The sequence below is a fragment of the Neltuma alba genome, unplaced genomic scaffold (genome assembly GCF_004799145.2).
Source record: "Neltuma alba isolate B1F8T4 unplaced genomic scaffold, ASM479914v2 tig00010231_pilon, whole genome shotgun sequence".
Lineage (NCBI taxonomy): Eukaryota > Viridiplantae > Streptophyta > Magnoliopsida > Fabales > Fabaceae > Neltuma > Neltuma alba.
Window position 1 is genome coordinate 151288 of NW_021635163.1, and position 14982 is coordinate 166269.

A 14982-nucleotide genomic window follows, 5' to 3' on the forward strand; every position below is an offset into this window, starting at 1 on the left:
AGCAAGCACACAGACAAAACCATGCACGTCGCATGTTTTTGCCACTGTTTTGGCCTGCTTTCATTATTATAGTTTCTTTTTGTCATTTACGGTCTCTCCCTTATCCACATACTATAAGAATTATATTTGTAAATAAATTTGATTGAATGTAAAGCATTAATCTATTTTATTTTTTAAATTTACAATTTTTCCTAAATTTTCTGTGCCAATTACAGGTATTAAAAGGCTTTTTTTTTTCCCTACAATGGGAGTAGTTTCCAATGAAAATTATTGCTATAGCAACTTTGAAAAAAATAATATAGATATTTTTTATAAATAACTAATTTAACTAATTTTTTAATCTTTATAAATTAATTATCAAACTCCTACATTTACAACATGTGAGAATCTATTTTTTTCACCACCATTTCAAGAATCCACGTCTAAATGCATGACATTGTAGTTATTTAAGGTTCTTATATTGGAATATGTTTGTGCTCATATTATAGGAAGAATTACTATTTGTATTTTAAGAAAGGAATTTAATTACTGATAAGTGAGTAATAAAAACTTATTGTCATTTTCTATATAGAAATTTGTTATTGTATGTGTTTTTGGTTGTTATCGGGCTTTAAATTCCTCCTTTGAAATATCATACAGTGATTCTTCCCTTGTTTTCCTATGAAAAAGAAATGCATGTATAAGTGGGATGATTGAATAACCTCTCTATTTTACTGCATTTGATGTTTAATGTAAGAACTAATTTAACGGTCAACTTGATCCTAAATATAAAACCGTAATCCAATTTGTCTTTCATCTTTATCTATTTTTTTTAAAATAATCCTTGTAGTGGCTGTACATGTTAAAAATTTCATTAAATAGTAATTCTAGCTAATACACTTATTTAGTAAATGTATTTTAAGAAAGACAATACATATTTATTACAAATAACTAACGTAACTAATTTTTTTAATCTGCTAACTTTTATATTAAAAACCATAGGAAGTATAATATACAGTTTATTTTTATTTAATTATTTGATATCTAATATTAAAGAGTCATATATTTAAATAATGTTGCGGTCAAACAAATTCTGGCAAATTGTTAAATCAATGTCACCATTTATCACGCCAATAATGGCAAAATATAGCAGTAGTAATAATAATAATATATTTTAGGGTAATATCTCATTCTGCTTCGATGCAATCATTTTGTTGCTAGCAGTTTTTTTTTTTTTTTGCAACCATATTTATTATACAAGATAAAATTCATTTTTAATCAGACATATCTATATTCCATATTATATAAAGTTTAATACAAGCCACAATATTAACGATTTATAAATAATAGCACCACTTTTTATGCTGCATTTTTAAATAAATTATCGATTATGTTGTATATTTCTTTTTATAAAATCACATAAAATTTACTATTGCCAAATTAGACAGATTGGAGGTATTGATACTAATTCAAATACTATAAATTATACTATCTTTGGTCCTAAATATAAGAGTTAATTTATATTTTGTAATGTAAATTACACTACAAATTAATATTTATACTACCTCCATTCCTTAATATAAGACCTTATTAGGCTATTTTTTTGGTCCTAAATATAAGACCTTAATCTATTTTATCTCTGATATTTATGTATTGGTTAGTAAGGATATTTTAAGAAAAACATCTATTTATTATAAATAACTAACTTAACTTCTTTCTTTAATCTCTTCAAATTAGTCAATTAGCTCTTATAAATAGGATCGAAGGTAGTATTTAAAACAGAACTTAGTAGATTATATTTTTTAATTTGCGACAAAATCACCTATAATTCTGTATTACCAAATCTGACAGATTTGAGTATTATTAGTTCTTTAAGTCATTCCCTCACATTGATTTGTCCAATTTACTATGAAACAATTTTTTTCCCTTAAATATGAGCTTAGAGGTTCAGTTTTTCTATAAATAGTTTAGGCTATGAGAGTTTTTTTTTCCCATTGGTTTAAAGAGAAAAAAAACAAAATTACAAACCGACTAGTTTTTTTTTTTTTTTAAAAAAAACTCATGTTAGAAAGTTAGAATTTAGAAAAGCGTTGGATTCCCGTTCCCGAGATTTTTCTTATTAAAAAAAAAATAATTGATTTGATATTTATCCTAACAAATAAATAAAAGTATAAAACAGAGAAAACGCCAGGGAGGGACATATATAATAAAATAATTACACGCCCCTCTCTATCGTTCTCCCACTCTTTCTCTCTCTAGGCCCTGCCTCACAGACACTGCTGCTTTTTTCTTCCCCCAATCTCTCTACTCAACATTGTCCCTTCTTCCTCTCCGTTTCTCTTGGCTCGAATGCTCCTTGTTTCTCTGACTTTCGTTTCCTTCCTTCTTGGATTTTCGCGGCTCTTTGGAATGTGATACTGCAGATTAAGGTAAAATGAGACGTAAATCTTCTTTCGTTTCTGGCTCCGTTTTTGGTTACCGATGAAAAAAATCTGACGAAATTGCAGTCTAGAATGTTAATGATGAAGTTTTTGTCGTCTTGCGTGTCAGTTTTCTGAGTAATGTGCGGGAAAATAAAAGGAAAGGAAGAAAGATAGAGAGGAAGAAAAGGCGAGAATCTTGTGTGGTGTGTAAGTTGTGAGTTCCACTCACGGTCACGGATAATATTTCTACTGGAAGGTTTCTGTTTGACGAATTTGTTCCTGGAAAACGAAATTTGATAGTTGAGGATGAGAATCCCGGATTTACTCATTTATTTCCTTTACTAATTTTTTTAGTCTGGCGTGTGGTGATTTACATCATATGCAGGTTGCTCCTTTTCCTTTGTCCTGTTGTCGTTGAAGTATTGATTCAAGATGAATGATGGTAGACCGATGGAGCTGCATTACATCAACCCTGTTTTTCCATATACTACTACTGAAAGCTTCATGGAGTTTTTCGACGGACCGCCAGTGGATTATGATCACGCTGGACCAATTCCTTATCAGGTTGTAGTTATATATTGAAAGCGCATAAATGCTAACGATATAACATGGTGCTGGACGTTAATTGTTTTTGCATGAAAACTGTAGATCTATTTTATTTAAGGGCGGATAGTACTGTTACTGTACTTGTTGAATTTGTATTTTCTAAATTGACGCCTGGTCTTGCGACAAACTTCACCGGAAATTTTTTAGGAGTAAAAGCAGAAGTCTTCTCTTGTATGTTGTTATCTATCACCTCAGGAACCAAGACCAGAGATTTTACGCAGAATTTTGGATTTTTTCGTTTGTCGATGGGAATCTAAGGCTCCCTATGAAATTAATGTCAAAGCCATTAGACATCTTGGATTTTACTGATTATGCACGAATCCCAACCTATGTTATACCGACACAAATATCCTTTTGACGGAGTGGTTTGTGGACATTAAAGTGCAAGGGAGCATTTTGGATGCTTTTTTTCTCTTCAAAGAATTCTAGTGAGATTCGTGTACGTCGTAAGAATATAGGGAAGGTGAGTGTCAACTCAATAAGATTCAGAAGAAAGGCGGTAAAATTACTATTCGTTTACTTGAATCGCAAATGCTGCATTGCAAGCAATTCTGGGGGGCAGGTGTATCTACCAACATTCCATTTGTCTCTACTTTTAATCATGTCTTGTTTATAGCTATTCATGGACCTCATATATTGTGATTGGCTTTATTTTTCTCACTAATCAAATAGTTCTGCCCGATTAAACATGATCATAATATATCATAATGCATATTGTCATATGCTGGTGGTCAGGAATACTGGTCAATGAACATGAACCCTTACAAGTTTGGATTGTCTGGTCCGGATGGTGCATCTTATTATGGTTCTTACGAAGAAGATAATAGTTTCCCTAGACTGGAGGTCGACAGGGGAGAGTGGGAATATCCTTTAACAACGACCACTGAGGAGCCCACCACAACAGGCTCTCCATCCAGAGGGGACGGAGTGAATGGGATGCAGACCATTACTGAACAATGTAAGCTTAAACCTGCTTTCCTTTCCTATGCACATGGCCCTATGGTCACACTTATAGCTTATTAGCATCAGATTAGATTGTGGGGTATAAGATGAATGACATTACTCATAACTTATGAATAGTAATTTTTTTTGTAGATTTAGATTATATATATTATATAGTTGCCTAATGTAAGTCGTTCAGTGGAAATTTCCTTACTCTCAAAATGAGTACTATGTAAACTTATATATGTATATTTTATTAGTTTCTAGTGGCTTGCATCACAGTAATGTTTCTGGAGAGATGAGAGACAGGGAAAAGGTGTGGGCTGGTAAAGCTGAAATCACCCATAACTTTTTAAAGTGAAGGTCCCCCTGCCCCGCTTCTTTTTCTTTTTCTCCGCTGATCTAATTGCTGTTTTAGTTTGTATTAGAAAAGTAACGGAGCTACAGCAACCTTGTCTTTTGGGATTCGTTTTGTAGATGTGGAATGTATTTTATCTTTCATTTTTAGAGTTGGGATGCGAGTGCTGTTTACATTGTATTCTATCTGGAAAAGTGTGAGGATTATATGATGAAATTTTTTTGTTTTGCAGCCAGCCCAAATCGTCATGATTCCAGTAGTGCTCCGGTAGGTGGCCTTCTTATTCATGTGCCTGATTTAAGAACCTTTGGCAGCTCCTTTCTTCTTTCTATGTTTGGATATATGTCAGGGCTTCCCGGTAAGGCTTGCGGGGGAACCTATACGCTTGAAAATTTGGAGACATCTTTGATTACTGGTTACATTCATTTTCTCTCTGGAAAGAGAGGGGTGAAAGAAATTATATATTTCTTGAAGATGATACTTGATTCCCCAAACTGACTTGATGTCCGACGGATAAAAGAGTCCTCTTTGGAATATGCTCTATATAACTTGGAATTAGTTAGCTGAAAAGGGGGAAAATGAGAAAAATACAGAATCAATTTTGCAGTTCAAGCACTTAATTATGTTATAAGGTTGACCCATGCTACATTTCTTTTTTTCCTAACTTGTGACTTGATATGGATTTAGTTATTAATAGAGCACAAGAGCATCATGTGATCCATATAGCCAATCCTATTTAGTAGGATAAGGCTTGCTGTTGTTGTAACTTATGATTTGATAAATTGAAACCAGGATATACATCTTGTATTTTGCTCTTCAGAACTAATCTACCTACTGTTTCTCCGCATTGCTGCAGGTTATATGGCAAGACAACATCGATCCAGATAATATGACTTATGAGGTTCGTTGCACCTAGAAATCTACCTATATTATGCTGCTGCAACCAACCTAGACATATAAAGATGCAGTTTCTATGTTCTTGGAATTTTTAATTTCTTTTCAAACATTTGTTTGTGATGTTCAGTTTTCTTGGCAAGGTAACATTTAGTAAGAACTGGGGGAAGTATTTTAGGCATTTAGGACCCTGCTATATCTGTAGGTTAGTGAAAGAGTCAAAGTTGACATGCTTGATGTGCAGTCAAAATTTGTTTGGTTTCACATGATTTATTAACATATTTTCGGACATTGATTCGCATTCAAATGTCATGTGTCTATGGCATAGTAAGTGATTTAAGAAAATGGGGAGATCATAAGTTATGCATCTTCCCACACTTTCATATTGATTGAAAATAAAAAAGAGCATATTCATATGCGAAGTTGGTAATTTCTTTTTAACTTTTTGCAGGAATTACTGGACTTGGGTGAGGCAGTTGGAACTCAAAGCCGAGGTCTTTCTCAAGAACTTATTGATTTACTGCCGACCTCGAAGTTCAAATTTGGAAACTTATTTAAAAGAAAAAATTTTGGGAAAAGGTAACATGATCTTGATTCTTGGTCTTTATTTGAACATGTTTCGTTCACTCGGTGTGATGCGATGAATATGAATCCTTTCGTGAGTTCGTTCCAACTCTTATGAACCCAAATCGGTGCATCTCTTACCATCACAATCTACAAGCCCCTTTCCCTTTTCTTGTTAAATTTCGTCAACTATTACCATGTTAAATATTCTCTAACAATCGAATTGCGCGGAAACGCAGGTGCGTTATTTGTCAGATGACGTATAGAAGAGGTGACCAACAAATAAAATTACCCTGCCGGCATGTTTACCATGGCGAATGCATCAGTAAATGGCTTAGCATTAACAAGGTCAGTCAATACGTTCATCATCTAAAGATCCCTCTTCTGAATTATACGTCTCTTAAATTTTTTCTTTATCACCTTTCATTGTTCTTATGTTTACATATCCATGGAAGTCAAAAACCAAACTCAGATTTCAGATGATAGACAAACATTAGATAAGATTACCAGAAGATGGGAGATGACGGTGATTCAGTTGGAGAGAAACCGAGTGACCAAGTAAGAGTAAAGGAGGCGCAGATGGGGGTAGAAGCACTGTGCATATAAAGCTCCAATTGTTGGGTCCCTCGCAATCTGTTCTGTAGTTTCAACCAAGCGATTGAATCTCCGAATTGGCGGAATGCACAGCGTGAAAGGAAATGCTGTACCAGCCACCATTAACAATATCTGCGGCACCATTATTTTCTCGGAATTCCCTCTCAATATCCCAACGGAAAGCAACAAAAAACTGGCTGCTTATATCTGGCCCGATCTCTCTCTCTCTGATCATTCTAAGAGTTCTTTAAGGTTTAGTGACAAGCTAGAAGAGGCTTTACGAACGCAATATCCTCCAATACGAACGCAATATTCTCCAGTCCTATACAAGTAGTAGGACCATACTAGTCCATCGCGATCTCATCCATGTTTTTCAACATTTTTCCCGATTTAAATATTAAATTACCAATGATAATTGGGGATAGTGGAAGGAGGCTAATCTCTTAGAAAGCAATTAATGTAATTTTAAATATCTACTGGGAGAAGTATCAACCATTCAATATATAATTTTATCGGCATTAAGTCTTGATAAATTAGAATTATATCATCTTAACCAAATTCACAGAAAAAACAGACGGCGGGAGCAAATCCCTTATCCGTGATTCTGATTTCTAATCATAAACCCGAAAAAGCAAAAAAGATCGTGCCAAATTCCTCGCTCATTCATGATTGCGATTTCTTAAATGCTACGTTTCAAAATATGTGTGGGCGAAAGTATGTCTTAATCTTTAACTTGCTATAATTCTTTAACTTCATTACAGTATTTTAGTTTAATTTCTTAGTTTCATAAAGCATTTACTTTCAGTCGTGTAACTTTGACAGCATTAATTTCAAATAATAATTTTTTATTGTTTAAAAAAATTAAAGTTAATATATCAAATTTCTTTGTTAATAAAATTAAAAGTGTTTAGATTATAAGACTATCAAAACACTTTATAAATTTAATAGATTAAAATAAAATTTCATATAAAATTAAAGAATAAAAGAATAAGTGTTTTTACGCTGCGCAAGATTAATTTTCAAGATGGAATTACAGAAAGAAAAATAATTTATACGACTATTTTTGAATAATTGTAAAATTTTGGATTCTACTATCTCTTGTTCTTAACATAAGATTCTATTAACTAATTTGATAAGATTAAGAGAGTTAAAAAATTACTTAATTATAATCTTTTTAAAGTGTTTATATGTATTGCTAGATACATAAAAATGATAAATATAAATACTTTGAAATATATTTTTAATTTTTTTAATTTTTTAAATTAGTTAACTGTATTTTATATTAAGTGTACGGCGGTAGGGACATATTGATGGATGATTTCTTGCCTTTTTTTTTTTTGGGAATGTTTTACATATTTGGGCTTTCCAGCCAACTAAGATCTGTTCCGTCTGACGATCAGAGCAGATCAAGCCGGAATCGCCACCATCTTTATTTCACTTTTCCGATCGCCGTTGTGTGCCTGAGGGGGTGAATTTTCACCAGAAACGCAAAATATTCAGAATATTAGAGCTTTTCCGATTGGCATTGTCTGGCAGAATCAGACCGGTCATTGCCCTCTTCGACAAACTTGGGCATCCCTCCGTTGATTCTCCCTCTACACAGAGGTCGACGCTTCCCCGATTCCTCACTGCCCCCGCAAATTCCCAGGTGTTACAATTAAAATAATCGAAAATGGCTTCTTTGCTTTTACATTCGCTTACCCAATTTGGCTTCCACAATCTATCAATCCATTCAGTCTCTTACGAGTTAAGACTTCCTTGGGACATGAATATCTCGCTTACGTGATATATATATATATATATATATATATATATATATATATATATATATATATATAAAAGAGCTAAACGATGATCAATTTGATTGTAAATATTACTTTTATGCTTAATATAGTTAACTAATTTGAATATTTTAAAAAGACTAGTTAAATTAGTTATTTGTAATAAATAGATGTTATTTTTTTAAAATATTCTTTTCAAATCAAATATATTGCCTAGAACTACTATTATTACAAGGAACTACTATTATTACAAGGATGACCTTTAAAAAAATAGATAAATATGAGAGACAAAGTGAGTTAAAGTCTTATATTCAGGATCAAAATAAAAATTAAACAAGTTTTTATATTAAGGACATATAAAATTTTAAGTCATTTTATTTCTAATTTTTAATTCATTTTGACCTTAAATAATTTCTAAAATAATTGTACATGTTAAGCAGTTTTCATGGTTTTAAACCACGAGTATTTCTATATCCATTCATTATAAATAATTTAGAGGCAGCATAGACTCTGGGAGTTCTCTTTGGTCTGTTAATGAATATTTTTTTAATCCTCTGTTTTAGCAGTCTTTTTTTTCCCAGTGTGAATATGCTACAAGTAGGTAGGGTAGGCTAGAAGCAGCTCAGCGGTCTCTATACGTGCTCTGTTTACTATAAACCATATTGGCGCAACTTTTTTTTTTTTTGCCAACCATATTGGCGCAACTTTAAGTAGTTCGAGTTTATATTATTCAGCATTGCGGATGATTGTTGAGGTAGATTTGGTCCATTTGAGAAAAGTAGATAATTTGAGTTACTTTCAAATACGTATTTTCCTATGCATTACATGTTATGGACATCTCTGCATATCTCCGACTCATCATTGTTCTTATATAGATTTACTTATTCATGGAAGTCAACAACCAAACTAAAGAGATTATATTGAGATAAGCCAATACAGAACTCAGATGATAACAAACAAACATGAAGTAAAGTCAGTTGTGGCTAGTGTTTACCAGAAGATGGGTGAGTGATTCAGATTGAGTTGCAGACAAAACAACTGACTAGATGAGACCAAGCAAAGCGCAGGCAGGGGTAGAACCAGTGGGCATATAAAGCTCGAATTGTTTGGTCTCTCACAATCTGTTCCGAAGTTTCCACCAACCGATTGATGTTCCTGATCGGCGGAATACACAGCGTGAAAGGAATTGCTACCATCAACAGTATCGGCAGCATCGTTTCCTCAAATAGAAACAGAGAGAGTAGTTTTTGCAGAAACAGAGAGAAACAGAGGAAGAGTGGTTTTTTGCAGAAACAGGGTTAATCTGAGCTTCACTGAATCCTGATGGAAGAAAGAAGATGGGTAGTTGTATCTGGGGTGATCTCTGTGAAAGCTCTTCGGTCTTTATAATTCGGAGCGTTTAAACTCTGATAAGAATTTTCGGAGGTTTAGTAACAAGCAAAAGAAAGAAGCTTCAACAGAGTCAAGGTCCCAAAACGTATAAAAGTCGTAGCACGTTACGACTCCTATCATGACCTGACCCAATGCTTATCAGCTTCCCCTTTTTTTTTTTTGGGGTCTTTTCATGTGTGACAAGGCTTCAATTTTTTTTTTTTTAAAAATTAATTGCCAATCATGATAAATCCGCCGACATTTCCCTGCAAAGATATTTTCCAGTGCCCCATATTTGCTGAATAGATATTTCCTTTTTTTTTTTTTTCATATAATATAAATATAATAATCTCTTAGGTTAGAAGTGGGACCATTCCTGCCAATTTTCCCCGTTGGAACACCTCTTTCTACCATTTATATTATAAAATAGCTTTTATATTTAAAACTAAAAGATACGTGTTTTTATATACATGATTATCTAATTGGCTTATATTCATAATTTAGGTTTCAATTTCTCTTTCATAAATGTTTTATAAAATTAAAGGATTAAAATAAAATTTAATATAAATAACATTTGTTGCATGGCATAACATTGATTTACATGCTTTTTTTTGTGGCAAATATACCAAACTATGTTTTTATGGGTGTGAATTTAACTTATTGTAATACTATAACAAAAGGTATTATTTTAATTGAATGTAATTTAAGCCAAACTTCAAAAATGGATTTAGAAATAAAAAAATTGATGCCAATGATGAATCACTGTTTTTATATCCCTATACAAGTTGATATTTCTTTTGTTTTTTTTGGGTCCCCCTTGAGTGTTTTACATTTTTGGGCTTTCCAGCCCACTAAGATATATTCTGTCTGACACTAGGAGCGCATCAAGCCGTGATCGGCTCCGTCTTCATTAGTTCATTTCACTTTTCCGATCACCGTTTTGTTTCCTCAAGAGCTGGATTTTCACCAGAAACGTGAGATTTCAGATCATTAAAGTTTATCTGAATGGCATTGTCTGGCAGAATCAGACACGGCATTGCCCTCTTCAACAAACTTGGCCATCCCTACTCTGATTGTCTCTCGACACAGTGGGTCGACGCTTCCCCGATTCCATACTGCCCCTGCAAACTACCTGGTATTAGAATTAAAACCATCGAAAATGCTTTCTTTGCTTTCACATTCGCTTACCCAATTTTCCTTCGACAATCTATCGATGTACTACTGCAATGTTTAGTTTCTTACGAGTTAAGACTTCCTGGTTTACAGCTAAGTTTTGTTAATGATTTAAAATTTATATTTTCTTAAGCTAAAATTATTTAGACGAGGGAGAAAAAGTTTTTTTTTTTTTGGCTTGCAGGAGAATCTTCAGTTTACACCATAACGCAATCTGACCATTTTCCGTCTGTTTGACTATTTCTGAATTTATTGGATTTTAAAGCTTATTTATTTTACTTTTAAGGACCTGCATTATTCTGCCTATAAATAAACGAATTGTGCTGTCTGTTATGAGAATCAGGTTTGCTGGAAGCTAAGCTCAGCTTCGCTCAGCTCAGCGGGTCATGCTTCAGGATTGATGTTATAAGGTGCCTTTTCTTCATATTATGTTTGCAGGCCTCAAGAAATTATGCCACTTCAACAGGGCATAAGGAACAAAAGATTAAGGTAACCGGATATGTCGGTTTTCATTCCCCAACATCTTTACTCATGCAGTACATATAATTATTATAATTGTGGTTTTCATATTATGGTTTTCATTCCCGGGTCGTCTACGTGTTTGTGTGTGTTTTCTTTTGTTATAATAGCATAACGCTTGGCTATATAATTGGCATTGATCAGTTTCTGCTTCGTCTTGCTGCTTCTTACTCATTTTGCTGGTGCCTCTGGCTTTGCTCGGAGGTTCTGGAAACTATGCCTCTGCTTTGTATACTGCACCAGTAAAAGCTAATGTTTTGGAGAAGGTTGAGTCAAGAGATTGTTGATCTTGTCAAGGCAACAAGGAGAAGCCCAAAATTTTTAGAATTCACTAAGGACTTGTCTGTACCCAAAGATTCTAGAGTAAAAGCCATACAGGCTATTTGTGATGGTTCTAAGTTTTCAGATATCACGAAGAATTTCCTTGGTATGGTTAGTTTACCGTGTTTTAATGATTTTGACAAAGATCTATGATATTGCCATTGCTCCAAGAATGTTTGAGGGATCGTGAATCCCTTTGGTCTGAACAAAATATATAATCTAGACTTCACATATCTAACAAGTCTTGAGGTGATGGAGAATGGGGAAAATTTTCCTCCCACTGATTCTGGAATCTCTTTCCTTCTTTTCAGAACAATAGCGTATGCTTTGGCTGGCTCAAATGTATGGCTATAAAAAGCTTCTCGTAACAAAGAGAGGAGAAGTAGCATTTAATCTATTCAAAACTGCCCGCTGAATATTTGAAATGGGAACTCAATTCATTATTATTAATTATTTTAAGCTCTATTGGATATGTTCACAGCACTATTTGATTTAAACTCTATAAGATCCCTTAATTGGATGACTTCTAACAATCCCGAATCATTCGATTTGATGGCTCTAGGCTAACCTAACATTAGCGTTACTTATGCAGTGTCTTGCTTGAATATAAGCCTACTTTTACATATTCGCATGCTACTGTGCCACTCACCTGAGCATGTCAATTACACATCTCTTGTATCAAATTGTGGAATTCTTGTTATGTTTTCTCTCTCGACTGTGTTTCAAATGTGCTTGCTACATATGAGACATTACTTTTCTGCTGCTCTGATGGATTAACTGATTGAGTTTGCTATTTTAAAGTTGTGGTGGCTGAGAATGGGAGGCCACAAAACTTAGAAAGCATAGCAAAGAAGTTTGTGGAATTGACCATGGCATATAAAGGGGAAATGAAAGCTGCTGTGACCACTGTCATAGTAAGTGACGCTTCTTTGATGGCTTTCCAACGTCCTTGGAAAGTCATACAGAACATGGCTCCTTCTAATACTAGCTTCACATGCACACTTTTTATAAACAAGTAACAAAAATTGGTTTGAATATGCTAAGGTTAGTGGCATAGTTATATGACTGGGCTGCATCTTTTCATTCTACTTGTCCATTTCTAATCTCTTCTGCGGATGAAGGGAAGGCGGAGGATTTATTTTGTCTGCATAACTTGTCAGAAATATTTCAAAAGCATCTTTGAGGATTTAACACAGCGTAGTCTTCGTCCTATCCAGGGTGCTAGCGGCCATCTGAAATGCTTGTGTTTGGTACAATAGTATCCATCATACCTGGGGAGGCATAAGATGCCTCCAATTTAGGGGATTTGACAGCCTTGAATTTTTAAGTTTCCCCTCCATTTATAGAACATAAATATTCCTCTTTCTATTACATATGCCTTCACATCCAAGATACCATTGCATTAATCTATTGGCTTGGATCTACAGATTCAATGAAAAAAAAAAATCTTTTTCTACCTGGCTTGACTATTTTGATCGTCTTATCATTTCCAGTATCTACGTATCTTACTTTCATCATTTTTTCTCTGTCATTATCGTTGTCTCATATCATTTTTAAAGAAACTTAAATATTTAAAATTACTTGCATTATAATATCGTTTTGTGTTTCTGAATTTTGTTCCCGATCACCTTATTTTGTCTCCTTTTTCTAGCTGAATTGTCAGTAAAGGATAACTTCCTAGATGCTATGTTTTCTATACGTTTAATTTATTCTGCTGGCTATATTGTATTTAACTTGATGTTTAGTTTTGGCTTGTTGCATGGCTTCAATTTATGTTTATACCAGCCTCTTACGCCTGAAGAGGAGCAGGCACTGAAGGAGACTCTTCAGGCTATCATAGGAGCCAGGAAAAAGGTTCGCCTTGAACAAAAGGTACGTACTGTTAATATCTTTTATTGCCCCCTCCTCTTCCCCTCTATAAATAAACTTAATGTGATTAAATATATTTTTTTCAGATTGATCCAAGCATACTGGGAGGTCTGGTGGTAGAATTTGATCAGAAGGTCCTTGACATGTCCATTAAGACTAGGGCACTTCAGATGGAGAGGTTCCTGCAAGAACCCATAGACTTTGTTGACATCTAGAAAGGCCAGGATTTGCTATTCATAGCTTCAAAATCAAATTGCTTCAGGAAGAGAAAAAAGTATCATATATTCTTTTTTTTTTTTTTTTGGTAATAATGTGCTCAGATCTGGATTTGTATTTGATGGAATGCCATCTTTTTTCGCAAATAAAAGCTTCCTCTTCTAACTTATAATGCTGGCCCCGTATAATGCTGGCCCTGTAAATGAGTTTGAGTAAGTGCTTATCTGGCACCTTTTCGGTTATCTTGCAAGAAGTACTTCTGTACCATATTCAGTTTTCAAGGACATCAGACTTTTTACAATATGATGTACCTTTGCCTATACCATTTCTTTCCAAAGAAAAGGTCCTCAGCACAAACATTCTAAGGAAAATTCTATGGTGTTCGTGGTTTGTTTACATCAACCGATGATGATTGGACTTAGAGGACTGTCACGAGTGGGTCTCAGCTTGATTTATTTTATCTGAGTGTAGCTTAGAACGTCTTTTCAAATGAATGCTTTGTATCTCTAAATTAAATGATGGAGTTTGTTGGGTTCTGTACAGACTTTCCATTATTATGGACCAAGTTCTTGGCACCTGTGTTTCTATTCTAGGAAAGTCTTGTGTATGCTAGCTTACTCATGCATATTTTTGTTGATTCCATGTTGCTTCTAAATAGGCTTGAGGGAATTTTATGGTTGAATTTTGGGAGAATTACATTCAAGTCCTACAGAAGAGAAATAATCACTAAAAGGTCCCAATAACAACCTGAGCAGCTTGTAATGACAAGTTTTATAGTGAGCATGACAACCTATGGGACTTGTTTTTCAATTGTTTTTTGTTTTGTTTGGGATCTCATTATAATTCTCCCTTGAATTTTCGTGTGGAAAAATGGCAAATTCCTTGATAATTTAATATCCATGATATTGATGGCAAATCATTGACAATTAATATTTCAAAAGATTCTTATATAACTGTTTTAATTGTGTTCTATAAACAGTCCAGTACTGAAATATAAGCTTACCATATACAGTTAAATTTTATTTTTCAAAAAAATATATTTTTTATGTTTTGTACTTGATATATGTGGAATCAATGTTTTCTTTTGTTAAGCGAATCACTCTGATGTCCCATCAGCAATGATTGAAACAAAACTAAAAAATATCACAAATAAAAGCTATAAGAGACAATAAAAGAGGGACAGAGACAATCAGATTTTGTAGCCTGCCTTTTTTTTTCCCCCTTAGCAGGATCAAAATTGTTGAGACTCAGCCATGGACTTCCATCTCCCTTAGTACTTTCCCCTTTATTGTTCATCATGTGTTTCAAAGTGCTTCAACTTTTTGTTTTTCTGCCTCTCTGCATGTTCATAAAATATTATATCCTTATTACA

General features: G+C 33.8%; 1 protein-coding gene and 1 pseudogene across 1 annotated transcript; both read left to right on the plus strand.

Annotated features, from left to right (window-relative positions):
• Positions 1–2601: 2601 nt before the first annotated feature.
• Positions 2602–6328, plus strand: LOC114755110 (E3 ubiquitin-protein ligase BIG BROTHER-like). The gene is made up of 8 exons (XM_028943986.1): positions 2602–2658; positions 2788–2966; positions 3744–3966; positions 4541–4575; positions 5165–5209; positions 5654–5781; positions 6006–6114; positions 6239–6328. Exons 2-8 carry the CDS (start codon positions 2835–2837, stop codon positions 6326–6328), a joined length of 762 nt encoding a protein of 253 aa, XP_028799819.1. The 5' UTR covers positions 2602–2658; positions 2788–2834.
• A 117-nt stretch (positions 6329–6445) lies between these two features.
• LOC114755111 (ATP synthase subunit O, mitochondrial-like) lies at positions 6446–14158 on the plus strand (annotated as a pseudogene).
• The last annotated feature ends 824 nt before the right edge of the window (positions 14159–14982 follow it).

Bases quoted from the DNA above. Each gene is read 5' to 3' on its own strand.
- LOC114755110 (XM_028943986.1), top strand. From the start codon at position 2,835: ATGAATGATGGTAGACCGATGGAGCTGCATTACATCAACCCTGTTTTT. The intron at 5,210-5,653 runs GTTCGTTGCACC...AACTTTTTGCAG, and splicing joins CAGATAATATGACTTATGAG to GAATTACTGGACTTGGGTGA. The intron at 5,782-6,005 runs GTAACATGATCT...GCGGAAACGCAG, and splicing joins AGAAAAAATTTTGGGAAAAG to GTGCGTTATTTGTCAGATGA.